General features: G+C 40.9%; 1 protein-coding gene across 2 annotated transcripts in view; it reads right to left on the reverse strand.

Moving 5' to 3' along the window:
• Positions 1-13,819, reverse strand: part of nlgn3a (neuroligin 3a) — a 148,550-nt gene that overhangs the window by 83,712 nt on the left and 51,019 nt on the right. For both annotated transcript variants that reach the window (XM_058397726.1, XM_058397727.1), the window contains one exon: positions 7,981-8,130. In XM_058397726.1, the coding sequence (XP_058253709.1) occupies positions 7,981-8,130 (150 nt within the window). The remainder of the gene's footprint in view (positions 1-7,980; positions 8,131-13,819) is intronic.

Consider the following 13,819-nt stretch of genomic DNA (forward strand, 5'->3'; position numbering starts at 1 on the left):
ATTAAACGTGCATGACAGCCTGTCTCCAGGATGCATGTTAATGCCGGAGCTTTAGTTCCAGTGAGGGGATGATTCCGGCTTTGTGGCAACAGATTGGGAACAGACTTGCATATGGCTGTGACGGTCAGGCGTCCACAAACTTTTAGCCTTATTGCAAATATTCACATTTAGTATCTAAACTTTTATATATCATAATTGCATTATTTTTTTTTTACTGTAGAATATTTTGCCACGGATCACACTGGCTTCACTCTCACTGGTAGTCGCTGTACCAAGTCGCTCCCTATTTGCATAAATTTTCTCGTGTTGTTGGACATGCCCACATCTAGTCTCCAAACGCTGCTATTGCTCATGTCTTCGGTCGCTTTGTCGCTGCGAGTCGCTGTATGTGTGAATGTAGCATTAAAGATGGCAGGATATTAAACTTTAATATGGCTTTTAAAACTGAAGTACTTAAAATACAGGAAAATACATAGATAAACATCTTTTATTCAGATTTATCCCAGCTAGTATACTGAATCAGCACCATTATAATTTTATTATGAGAAATAATGAATAGAAAGATTATAGCTGGTTGTATTCATTTTTATGCCTACATTCATTTGTTTGCAGCTATTTCATTACATCTCTGCGCATTACTCCGTGTATGTGTGATGACGTGCAACTAATCGGACGAAACGGTCAAGCTTACCCCAGTCTTTTCTTTTTTAAATGATTTAATCCACAGTAAACTGTCCGTGTCTACTTAAAAATGCGGGAATGTCAAATGAAGATATCAATTAAACACTGCCAGTTTTGTTCATTAGGAAAGGGCAAGTGATCAATAGCAAAGGCTTTACACGCGCACACACACACACACACACACACACACGAACAACCCCTTCTACTGTATTTATGTGTACACACTGCGGATTTCAAGTGCTTTGAAAGACAAGCATAAATGTTTAAATGTTCCACTTCATATTGAAGTTGCTTGGCATGTAGGTGCTTTGATGTTCGCTTACATCCCAGTTCATAGGCTCAATGCTTTGATGAGGACAAAGAAATCATTATGTTGTCACTACAAGACAGTATAAAATATACAGAACATAATGACCGGCATCTTCAAAAGGTTTGCTCTTCTAACTCTCCAGCGTTAGAAACTTTCAGTTGATAAAGTAGAAAACAAATTGCACAAATTTGAATTCCAAATGAATATGAAACGCAGTGCGTTCCCTAAAAACGATGCAAATGTTATTACTAAATGCATAATTAAAACAGCCGAAACAATGATGCAACATTTTCAGTCCGGCTGATTCTGCTGCAGATATAAAACAAACAGACTCCTCTCCTGCAATTCTTTCTGCTGAACGTCTGATCTATCGAATCTTTGACAGTATCTGCATGGAATTGCGGTTGCCATGTGGTACAGACAAAGAAAATCCATACACAAATAGGTGATCTTATTTGGCAATTGACATCAGTTCAGAGGACTGCTGCAAGCTGGATGGTGAAATTTACTGAATTTCATTTGCACAAGGTTTGTGCCAGCTAGTCAGCTAGGGGGAGGGAGGGAGGTGTCTAAAAAGCATTATGCTGCTCCTCGCTCCCTGACATTAATAGGGTGAAAAGCTTGCCTTTTTTGTTAGAATGAGCAAACCCATCCAATGACAATGGCAATTCATCACCGATAGCAAGTCCAGAAAGCAGCTCTTCATGGCCATTTTACATATATGCGTTCGATAATGTTGATTTCTCTGCCATGGCTCCATGAAAGACTACAAACCGCTTAGAGTCACTAGCGGTACTTTTACACAATGGCTGAAACCGCAAGTAAGCGGCCTTGGCAACCACTTCCAATGTTCTTCGTATAATGGCTTAATGTCAAGGACCTTATTATTGATTAAGCTGCCAGATTTTAAAATGAAATTTTTTTTCTTAGTGTTGGGTATGACTGTGAACTGAATGTCGTGAATCACTACTCATCTTGAACAGGCATCTTACAAAAGCCAAACGGCTCACCTTGGAGCGGAAGAGCAGCAGCCATTGTTAATTTTTAATACGTACGGAAACAGTAATTATGTCTCCCCCATAGGAGCTGAAAATTGACATGCTCTGGAGAAGCAGTGACTAATTATATTTATGAAGAGCAGTGATACAAGATACTTCTGTCTGACTGGGGCTTATTATTATAGACACACTGCAACCCAGGACTATACTTTCATGTGTTATATACTATAACGTGCACATGCACACACATGCTTTACGATCCTCGTGAGAACTTTCTATTGACGGAATTATTCATTATTGTTCATTCAAGTGGACACCAAAACCTAACCTCAGTAACTAAGGAGGCTTTCACTCTGGTAGTTTAGTCTGAAACAGAGTACAGTTTGCATAAAACACTGGTAATGTAAAAGCTGTCACGTGGACCAGGAAGCACACCCTGGACCCGAGAGTACCTGTAGGAACTGGTGTGAGTTTGGGTTGCACTGGAACTGCTGGTGATTTTCGTGAATATGAACGCAACTCGTCCTCAGATCTGCACTTGCTCAGGAAGTAAAGCAACCTGCACACGCGTTTTAGATGATCATTAGTTTCCACAATGGATCATGAGAGGCATGAATGTTGTAGGACACAGTAGAAGATGGTGATATTTAATGATACCACCAAAATAATTGAAAAAACAAACAAACAAAATAATATATGGTCATGATGTGCTTTCCATGTACACTATATTGCCAAAAGTATTCGCTCACCCATCCAAATAATCAGAATCAGGTGTTCCAATCACTTCCATGGCCACAGGTGTATAAAATCAAGCACCTAGGCATGCAGACTGTTTTTACAAGCATTTGTGAAAGAATGGGTCGCTCTCAGGAGCTCAGTGAATTCCAGCATGGAACTGTGATAGGATGCCACCTGTGCAACAAATCCAGTCGTGAAATTTCCTCGCTCCTAAATATTCCACAGTCAACTGTCAGCTGTATTATAAGAACGTGGAAGTGTTTGGGAACGACAGCAACTCAGCCACGAAGTGGTAGGCCACGTAAACTGACGGAGCGGGGTCAGCCGATGCTGAGGCGCATAGTGCGAAGAGGTCGCCAACTTTCTGCAGAGTCAATCGCTACAGACCTCCAAACTTCATGTGGCCTTCAGATTAGCTCAAGAACAGTGCGCAGAGAGCTTCATGGAATGGGTTTCCATGGCCGAGCAGCTGCATCCAAGCCATACATCACCAAGTGCAATGCAAAGCGTCGGATGCAGTGGTGTAAAGCACGCCGCCACTGGACTCTAGAGCAGTGGAGACGCGTTCTCTGGAGTGACGAATTGTGCTTCTCCATCTGGCAATCTGATGGACGAGTCTGGGTTTGGCGGTTGCCAGGAGAACGGTACTTGTCTGAGTGCATTGTGCCAAGTGTAAAGTTTGGTGGAGGGGGGATTATGGTGTGGGGTTGTTTTTCAGGAGCTGGGCTTGGCCCCTTAGTTCCAGTGAAAGGAACTCTGAATGCTTCAGCATACCAAGACATTTTGGACAATTCCATGCTCCCAACTTTGTGGGAACAGTTTGGAGCTGGCCCCTTCCTCTTCCAACATGACTGTGCACCAGTGCACAAAGCAAGGTCCATAAAGACATGGATGACAGAGTCTGGTGTGGATGAACTTGACTGGCCTGCACAGAGTCCTGACCTCAACCCGATAGAACACCTTTGGGATGAATTAGAGCGGAGACTGAGAGCCAGGCCTTCTCATCCAACATCAGTGTGTGACCTCACAAATGCGCTTCTGGAAGAATGGTCAAAAATTCCCATAAACACACTCCTAAACCTTGTGGACAGCCTTCCCAGAAGAGTTGAAGCTGTTATAGCTGCAAAGGGTGGACCGACGTCATATTGAACCCTATGGATTAGGAATGGGATGTCACTTAAGTTCATATGTGAGTCAAGGCAGGTGAGCGAATACTTTTGGCAATATAGTGTATGTTTATGATTATGTGGTGAAGATAAAGGGACCAGGATGACGCAGGCCAGGAACTCGACATCACACTCGAATTCGGACCTCAACAAAGCTGCCCAGTGTGAAACCTTCCGCATTTTGGGCTTTTAAAATATAAGCAAAAATAGCAACCCAAATATTCCAGTAAACTCTAATAACATGTCCTCCACCACACACACACACACCACTCAAATGACTGGCTGCAAAAAAGCAGTTCTGTAAACAAACTAGACTCCTTAGTTACCAGCCTCAGCATTCAGGAGCTTCTCAATTTCCATATGCCACATCCTAGCATGTGGGTCTTGCCAGTGTCCCGACTTTTATAATTAAACATTAAACCTGTAATGAATTCTCATTCATCTAAATGAGGAAGGGCTCAGATCTAAAGCTTTGCAAATGGAGCCCCAGGAGAGAGAGGGGCTGACCCTTTGAAGCAATAATTACTGTTTCTATCAGATAGGAATAACACAACCACAACTGCAGAAGAAAAAAAAAAGGCAGGATGGAAAAAAGACAGAATGGAACAGAGGTCTTCATTACTGTCAGTAGCTTATATACAACTCACTGACATTTGAAGTCACATAACCTAGATTGAAAGATGATGATGTAATTATCCGGCTTGAGTTCAAAGTGCTTTAGAGCACGAGGACGGGCAAAAGCAAACTCTAAAATAAATATGGCATGAAGTGGAGGTGCAGTTAGTCAGGCAACGGGCTGTTAAATAATTAATGTGAAAAAAGAACAATGCAATTAAATGCTAAATTAGACGCTGTAACTATGTTGTTGTTTTTTTCTGGTGAGGGAAATGTACTGACATTCCCACTCATTTCCACCTCAATGCTGAATTGCATCAAAAACATTCACACAGAACTGAAGACACTAACCTACACAACACACCAATCACAATAACAGTTTATTATGTTTCCTATATCTGTGTAATTACTAACAAACTATACAGTATAGAGTAAACATATACATATGTTCAATTCAGTTTATTTTTGTATAGCGCCTTTTACAATGAACATTGTCTCAAAGCAGCTTTACAAGAGAAGAGAAACGGAGAAAGGGGAGGGGAAAAAATGAAAATAAAAAAAAAACAACTAAACTAAAAATAGGAATAAATTATTAAATTAAACTATTAAACTATTTTATCTCTAATGAGCAAGCGTGTGGCGACGGTGGCAAGGAAAAACTCCCTGGGATGATATGAGGAAGAAACCTTGAGAGGAACCAGGTTCAGAAGGGAACCCATCCTTATTTGGGTGACATGTGTATCCACATCAGTTCCTGCTTGTGTAAATACACAAATGTTTAAATTCTTGTAGCACATTTCTGTTGTAACATGCTAATCACGCAAAATCAGATGAATTACCAACAATGAAGAATATTCCAGACATGTAACTGCACATTTTGGAAGAGTGCACTTGGAAAAGTCTTGTGTTGTTGTTGTATACTGCACTGTCTCCGTTTCAGAATCAACCATTTCAGCTGAGTTACACTGTCCACATGAGAGCATTACAAGAACTACGATTCTACATAGCGCATTATTACTGCACAAATTTATTGGCATTGTTTACATTTAACAGCGTACTCTAAAACATTATTGTAGCTGGAAATATTTTTGAAACATGTATTTAAGAACCTCTGCGACTCTCGGTCAGACCTCCTTCTCTGGTGCTGTGTAAGAAAAGCAGAAGGACGTGTGTCCACAGGAAGCGAATGGGCCACGGCACATTGGAGAGGATGTGACACACTGAGGCTTGAGACACAGCAGATCAGTCACTTATCTGTCACTTAGTGCTGGCTCTAATAAAGTGTTGCACAGCAGTAAAAGAAGATGTCGTGGCAAACAGAACCAATTTATATGCTAAGCCACGGACCATCCTCCTTTGACACGGGCAGCGTTCTCAAATTGTATGGATTTTTTTTCACATTTAATATTTCTTTAGTTAATAGCGTTTAAATGAAATGACTGGGTTTCACAAAAGTTTCGTTCCATTCATGAGTGTAACTAAAAATGCATGAGTTTGTCACAACGGTGAGTTGAGACGGATGTAAATGGAGCTGATCAACAAACAACAAAGAGTAGACAATACAAGAGCGTGAATGAGAAACCAAAACAATATCAAGAACCAGAAAATCGGAAGGCGGAACAAAGGCTCGGTAATGACAGGCAGGTAAACGCTGAAAATGGCTTCATGGCAAACGCAGAAACACGAGGGTTTAAATACACAGGGTATTTAGGAAGCGAACGGAAAACAGGTGAAATTAATCAGGAAACATGAGCGACAACCAACAACAATACAGGAAAGGAGACAGGACACGAACCAAGGGCAGGAGAATCCCTTATAAAGCTATTCAAACTTGTATAATAAAAAAAACGATTAGTAATGCATTGTGTTGTAAATGATTTAAACTTTTCATGCATAAGAAGTCTCATTAATGCATGTATACACACTTTAGAACACAGAACACGAGCAAGATATGCCTTTTTTCCAAAATGACAGATTTTTGTGAACACCTAAGCTCTTGTATAAATGCTCATACAAACGATTGTTCGTATCCAGCTTGATAAACACGTTGCGTTTCAGTGAATCATAACCTTCAGGCTTTGCTGCTTTCGGCTTTTATAACTGTATATTCAGGCCAGGCTTAATGGGCTTACTCAAATCAACACCTTTGCCAGGAGAATCTTTAAAACCAGTGGCGTGCTACATTAGAGCTGCGTATGTCACTGTCATTAGAGTTGCCTTGTCTTTCTTCACTTCATTATATTGTCTAACTCTCTGAGCCTCAATTATTTCCTGCTCATCCTTCTAAGCTGCCTAATTAAAAGACTGCTCATTCCGCATTAATACTGCTATATTTCTTTATTTGTTTATTTATTTCTGCTTGAAATGCTGCACTCTGCCTTGAATTTCAATGACATCTGCAGTGTGTAAAGGGAGGGAGGTGTTGGTGGTGGAGGTGGTGGTGGTGGGGTAGCTGGTGGTGCTGGGGTTTCCTGCAGTCGGCTTTAAGGGACAAAAAAACTGTCTGCTTCCTCGTCTCTGGCTCTGCCTTCCACTCAGGCTTATTTCGTTAACCTAATTATAACATTATTTACATACTGCACAACACAGTACATAGCATTTGCATGTTTGACCTGATTAAGTAATTGGCAAAGTTTATGAGTTGATAAAATATTTAGAAGGAGCTGTCAATCTTAATTGTCGTTCTGGAGACACGGTTAAAAAAAACATTTCTGAGTATTTCGTTCTCTGTTTGTTCAGAGTGGAATATTTTGTGCGATAGCTGTGATAGTTTTTCAGAAAGACAGAAAAAGCTTTGCCCAGGCATGCTTAAAATTACACTTTTCAACAAGCTATAAGCAACAACATCAAAAACAGAAATTGGTAGAGGAGAAAAAAATAATTATTGAGTCTGTGGCAGTGGTGTGCACTGCTGCAGGCTAGCCTTACACACAAACATATATTAACATATACATAATAAGCTGCTTATAAATAGATTTCCACTGATATCGAAGGTCCTGCTTTCACAGTTTCCACAAAGAACCTTCCTCCAACATTAAGCAAAGTAAAGAAAGGATAAGAACTGTGTTATATTTAGATGAAAAATAAGTCTTGAATATGTACTCAAACATGCTCAAGCCATGCAGGACCCATGTTTGTATAATGCCTGGCTGTTAAAGCATTCAACAAGTCAAATGGTTCAGTCATGATATTGCTTTTTGGGAAAATGTTTATAGTTCATAATTTCCTTTTCTTATTATTTTACCAAAATGAGAAGGAAAATTTGTTATAAATATTCTTTGGCAGAAAAATTCAAAAGTATAAATAATGAATTATTCACAGTTTATTGTACGTGTCTTGGAAAATAATTGCGGGTTCATTCGGTAAAAAGGTAAAAAGAATTGTTCAATAGCTGTGCAATATCATGCTGTATACAATTAAAAATGTGATAATTTCATGAAAACATCTTTAAAAACAAACAAAAGCGACTTACCTAAGACACCGACCCGAAAGTTGAGTGTGATGACGATGACGTTGCCGTAGCTGGCCAACACGCTGCCGTCGATCATGTTGCCTGTGCCCTCCATGTAGGAGCCTCCGTGAATGTAGACCATCACAGGTTTGGCACCGGTGTCTCGTATGTCTGCAAGAGTGGCTACGGTTAAACCTGCTCTCTCAGCCCTAACACACAGCAAAGAAAAGCTCAACACTCGACCCTCCCAGATACCAGCCACGCTAACATGGCTGCCTGATCTGCCTCTTGTTAACAAACCGATAACGTTTAGCAAAAAGATATGAACAGATGAAGCCGTACGTAGGGTCAGAATTTAATTGCTTGCTTTGCCTAGGTGTACCGTCGCCGCCTCGGTGGTGCGATGACGTTCAAATTTAACGCATGCTCTGGATCTTATTATAGCAAATCGCTGTAGTAGAAGAACATGGAGGTGCAAGCCCCAGTAGGGGAGCAAAAAGATTTTCTCAGTCATGGAATATGATGCGATTATCTGCTGCGGTGCTAGTGGTGAAAAAAAGCAGTTTAGTCACACAGAATTCGTGCTGCCTTTGATTCATCTTCATGTCTAGAAATTCAATAATTATTTCTGCATGTATCTAAGCGTAGCATATAATGCACTAAAGGGACTGTTGAGCTTTTAATGAAATGCTATTGTGGCAGGGAAAAAAAACAAAAACCGCAGGCAGCCATGGTTGAAAAGGGCTGAAGGGCTCTGTTTTGACAGACATGATTCTCTCTTTGTCTCTCTCTTAGGTCTGGTGGTTGTTTGGCTCTGAGTGCTTGCAGAGAGCTACCGGGCTCACAGTCAAACAATTATATGGTATTTGTGGTTACCATGGCTACTGGAGACTGAAAATTCTAAATCCTCGAGAAAAATTGCAAATGACAAACAGCACGCTTGCTTCGTCCTCCTGCAGACTAGAGGGTTCTTCATATTGCATTCACGCCTATTTACGTCGAAACGGTCATGGCTAATTAACAACACTGCCAGATGAACAAAATGTCCTTTGTAGGTGCTGCCTTTTTTTCCCCCCTTCTTCTTCCGATTGCCTGTGCCTTAGGACTTGTGTGACTTATCTGGTATCTGAGAGAGCTGTGATAAGGCATGGGTTTAATACTGACAATTCTAGGCTAACACGTATCTCACACAAGAGAGACGATGCATGGAGTGAGGAGAATGAATGAAAGGATGGAAGATTTCCTGTACCGCTGAGGCATGGGACATTAAAACAATTGAAAGCAGACAGAGAACGAGAAAAAGAATAAATATGACGGAGAGAAGAGTAAGAGAGAGGAAATAAAAGTACTGGGTGGAAGAGGAAGCGTGATTAGTCATGTCAGTGTTATCAGAAGCCTCTTTTGTTGATTCACACCAAGCAGGTTTGAACTGGGAACTGCATTGAAACCATTAAAACACCTGACTAGTTAAAACTGGATGTTTTTTTTTTAGTTCTTCCAGCACCTGATCTTCTCAACTAATTAATACTAACATACTGAGACAGCATTTAAAACAAGAGACACATGTGCAGCATGTCGCTGCATCCAAAAAAGTATGCACTGAAAACAGAAGAAAGGCACAGTGAAAAGTTGAATACAAAGTAAATACATTTCTATTTCATGCATTCATTATTTGGAATTAAAAATAAAGAAGAAACTGTGAACCTTGAATGGGATATAAACTCCAGGGGCAGCTTAATAAATGTGGAGTAATGTTTGATATGTAGAGGATGACAGGACCCATTAGAGAAGGTGATGACACACACACACACACACACACAGAGCTAGATGCAAGCATCATAACTCTAAGCATCTTCATCTTCACTCCATCTGTGACTACACTGGGATTACTGTTTACTCTGACGTTAATAAAGAACTTGCTTGAACTTTCAAGATCCTTCAACATAGCTGAGGCTACGGCCGCAATATCGCACTTTGCCATCTGGTGATTAGTGAATGCACGAGTGGTATAAGTCATCTCCGAGCCCGCAGCGCTGTCACTCAGCCTGTTCTCCAGCCCTCATAAATCTCACCGGGCCACTTTGCATGGTGTCAGCTGTGTCACTCAGTAGGAGCCGATTGGCACGGTATGAGCAATGAGCGCCGTTCACAATGGGTGATCTGCTTGACAAGAGTTGATTTTGACGGAATGCATGCGGCTACCGTCAAGGCCAATTACGTCACACGTGACGCAAATTACAACTTCAGGACAGTTCATGATAACAACACTGCATTGCTCAACCTCTTTGCACGGCATGGACTGGATTGAGAAATAATCAGTGTTGAGCTTTTAATTCACTGCAACAGTGCCTGTATATGTGGTGATATTTTTTGTGTATTTTGTCTTGGATTTTTGACATTGCAGCCCCTGAATAAGATGGGAGAAAGTGACCTTTGAAGAAGACAACTTCTTCGGGCTGCAGCCGTGGCGTTTGTGCATGAAATATAATGTTGCTAAGCGCACAGGCAGGTGGTTTGATGTGCTCTTTTGAAGCCTGGCCTTTGGTAGCAGAGGGGAGCAGGGAAAGAGAAGGTGAAAGGAAAAGAGGGATAGAAAGAAAGACACATAGTCGAAATGGCTTCTCCATTGCACTCTCTTTCAGATTCAATATTAGAATCACACCGAACACATCTGTACTGCCAAAATGTCACCTAAAAACCAATAAAGCTGATTGTATCGCTGGTGGATAATAAGTATTTACTTCCTGGAGGAAATATCTTTCCAGAGATTTAACATAAAAGCCCAATAAGCCCTTTCAAATCTCTGCGTTTGTGCCATGAAGGCTAGAGTTGATCTTTCCTCTCATGACAGCAGGAAATGCAGGTAAACGGGCCCATTGTCTTTTGAAACCACGCTGACTGACAGCTGGAAGTCAATAGAATCAATCCTAATAGCTAGACAGGTGGAGAGAGTCAAAGCCAGGCGTTCTTTGTCCTCATTAGGGAGCATGGCTCACTGAGCCAAACAGTTGCAGATCCATTTCCATAAAATGGGAGAGGCCAGGCAAAGGTGCATGCCTCTGCCTAACAGGGCCGCCATTCATCATCCACGTTGCCTCGTTCGCTTGCTGTGATTTAGAACCTCCACCGTTCCTAAATATGCCTCAACCACGACAGGGATGACACAGTGCACCCTGGTACTCGCTTGATTTCCGCAGGGCCTTCCGGAATAACAAATTCCCTGGGTTGCAGCAGACTTCAGTGACTGTTAAGAGCTCTAAGTGGATGAGGGGCCACCCGAAACAGGTTTGTAACGCTTTTTTCAGTCTGCCAAATGAGCAGAAGATGAAGTGCCTGCTGAATCAAGATGACAACGCCTGGCTAAGTAGATTGCAAGATGGTGGGTGCTGTCTGCTCAAGTACACAGAAATTAAAACAGAGGCAGATACAGCAGCTGAAGTGCATGTAATACGCAGTGGCTTTATTATATTCCTGCAGATCTTCTGATCCAGTGAATGGATTCAAGAGCAGGACTGTCCACTAGAGCAGAGCTTCCAGCTGTCCCAGTTCATGCTGAATATTTCCAAATAGCTTTATAGCTGTATTGCTATAAGAGCCGATTGTCCGCTGCTTAGCACTGAACAGTGCCTGAGTGTTAAGTAGGACGTTTATCTCGGTTCATACTCTGTGGCGATTTGGAGAGAAGAATCTAAAACAGTTGTTTATAGTGCCATCTGCTTCTGAAAAGGACTGATGCAATGCCTGAAGAAAATCATTTCAGTGCTATTAAAGCATCAAAACGAATTTGTAGCCTTTCTCTATTCAATTATCACTTTTAGAGGTGCTAACAATAAAAGTAGTATGCCTATATTCAATTACTTTAGAGGAGATAATAAAATACGGCAACAAAATAAACAAGGTAAATAATCACTCCAAACACATTAATGTCACCGGCGCTCGGCTGCAGGCACATGTTTTTGGTGTTTTATTTTCACCTTATTTATTAGCAAACATGTTTACAAATGATTTTCCCTCTAGTTCTGTCTCCAGGGGCAATTGTAAAAAGATAACACTGCAAGTTAGGCAATAAATACAGGCCAATTGGCTTGCTATGCAGAAAACGGGCAAGAACAAGCACACCTTAAGCAGCTATATTCAACCCCAGCAGTGTATCCATGCCTTGCTTTCGCATCCTACTGCTCTGGCACTGGAACTGGCCCCCAGGCCAGGTGGTAAAGCATCTGGCAGGACACTTTGCCATTTGAGCACACCACTAGACTATCCTTGGCCAAGTGGATTTTCACAGAGGGCAGCCTCAGGCGCCATTTCTTAGCACAAGGCAGCAATGGAATTGTCTGGTCAGACCAATTGTAAATCTATTGCAAGCACTTTGGACCAAACCTGTCTTTGGGGAATCTGCTACCTCCTCTGATACAGAATGCTGAGACATGCTTCAGTCCATGACCTCTGCCTCAGCCTCTGCCAGAGAGACAAGCCGATTTTGTATCTATTAACACCGTAGCTAATCCTCCAAACCATGCTTCTTTAATAAGACTTTCTCAGCCACTCCAAAAGAATACAACAAAAGAAAATCTTTGGCTGCTGGCGTAGAAAAGGCACTGGGCCGAGACTGACAAACCATGCTATGGCTGACCTGAGAAAATCAACAAGCCACAGCAGGGGGTGCTTCCAGTGAGCACACAAAACCCATGTTCAATACAGTATAGCAGCCTAGTGCTGAGCATATAACTCACCTGAGTAATCCGGAAAAAGGGCAGATGAGCAACAGAACAGCAGTGGCTGGGTTTGCAAATAGATTCTGGGGTTTAAGTCGTTTGCTGTGGCATGGAAAGAATACTCCTCCTTTTCTAATCTTGCCAGATATCCATCCTGAGCTCCGAATATCCCAAGATAAATACTGAAATTGAACAATGCTACTGCTGAGCGGCAACTTTTCTCTTTTTTTCATTCTTTCTCTGCTGCTAATCCTCTTCAGCAACTCTTCAGCCTCCATCTTTTCAGTTCTATCTGTTCACCTCACTCCTAAAAAGTCAGCTATGATATTATGCTTTAACAGTCACACAGGCAAACATTTAGTGAAGCACAGATAACTGCACCACACAATGCTTGAATCATCTGAACCATCTGAATTTGCATGAGTAGTTTCACCTTTGCCATATCTGCATTAGAACGTGTCTTATATACACATCTTTATTAACCAAAAAAAATCAACCTTAAATCAATTATATAAATAAAATGATAAACAACATACATAAAAATAAATCTGTTTGGCTGTGATGACTTCTTTTTTTTTTATCTCTCTAATCCTGTTTTGTACAAATCATTGTCACTTCAGGCATTTCAGTTATACTGACAGCATGATAAGATTAAATCCACACAACACACAATATCATTTCACCATATATATATATTTGCTCTTTTACTCTGTCCAACTTTTGAACGAACTCACTAATGTTAAAAAATTAGTCAAGCATTCAAAAAGAGCCATGACAACTTAAATTTGTAAAAAAAAATGCTTTCAGAGAGATGCCAACTTGATAAACAACAAATTATTCAAGATGTAATTACAGCTGGTCGTCTATTTCTGCCCATATCCCCTATTACACCAGTGACCCTTTCCTATCAGAAGACTAATCACATCAGAGAGTGTGTTGTTAGTTCGACCCATTTATAATTATGGCTGGCTATCAGTCATGCAGCTGCTAGTCTTTACTGACCTAGATTCCATGTAGCAAATTCTTACCAAGATAAATACTGAGAGTTTTATTAAAAACTGCATTTCTTTTCCCTTGAACTAAAATGATTGTTTTTTAAATAATTAGAATAATTAATTTATAGGAAGAAGAAGGACAAGAAGAAA

This window comes from Hemibagrus wyckioides, linkage group LG08 (assembly GCF_019097595.1).
Source record: "Hemibagrus wyckioides isolate EC202008001 linkage group LG08, SWU_Hwy_1.0, whole genome shotgun sequence".
Classification (NCBI taxonomy): Eukaryota; Metazoa; Chordata; class Actinopteri; order Siluriformes; family Bagridae; genus Hemibagrus; species Hemibagrus wyckioides.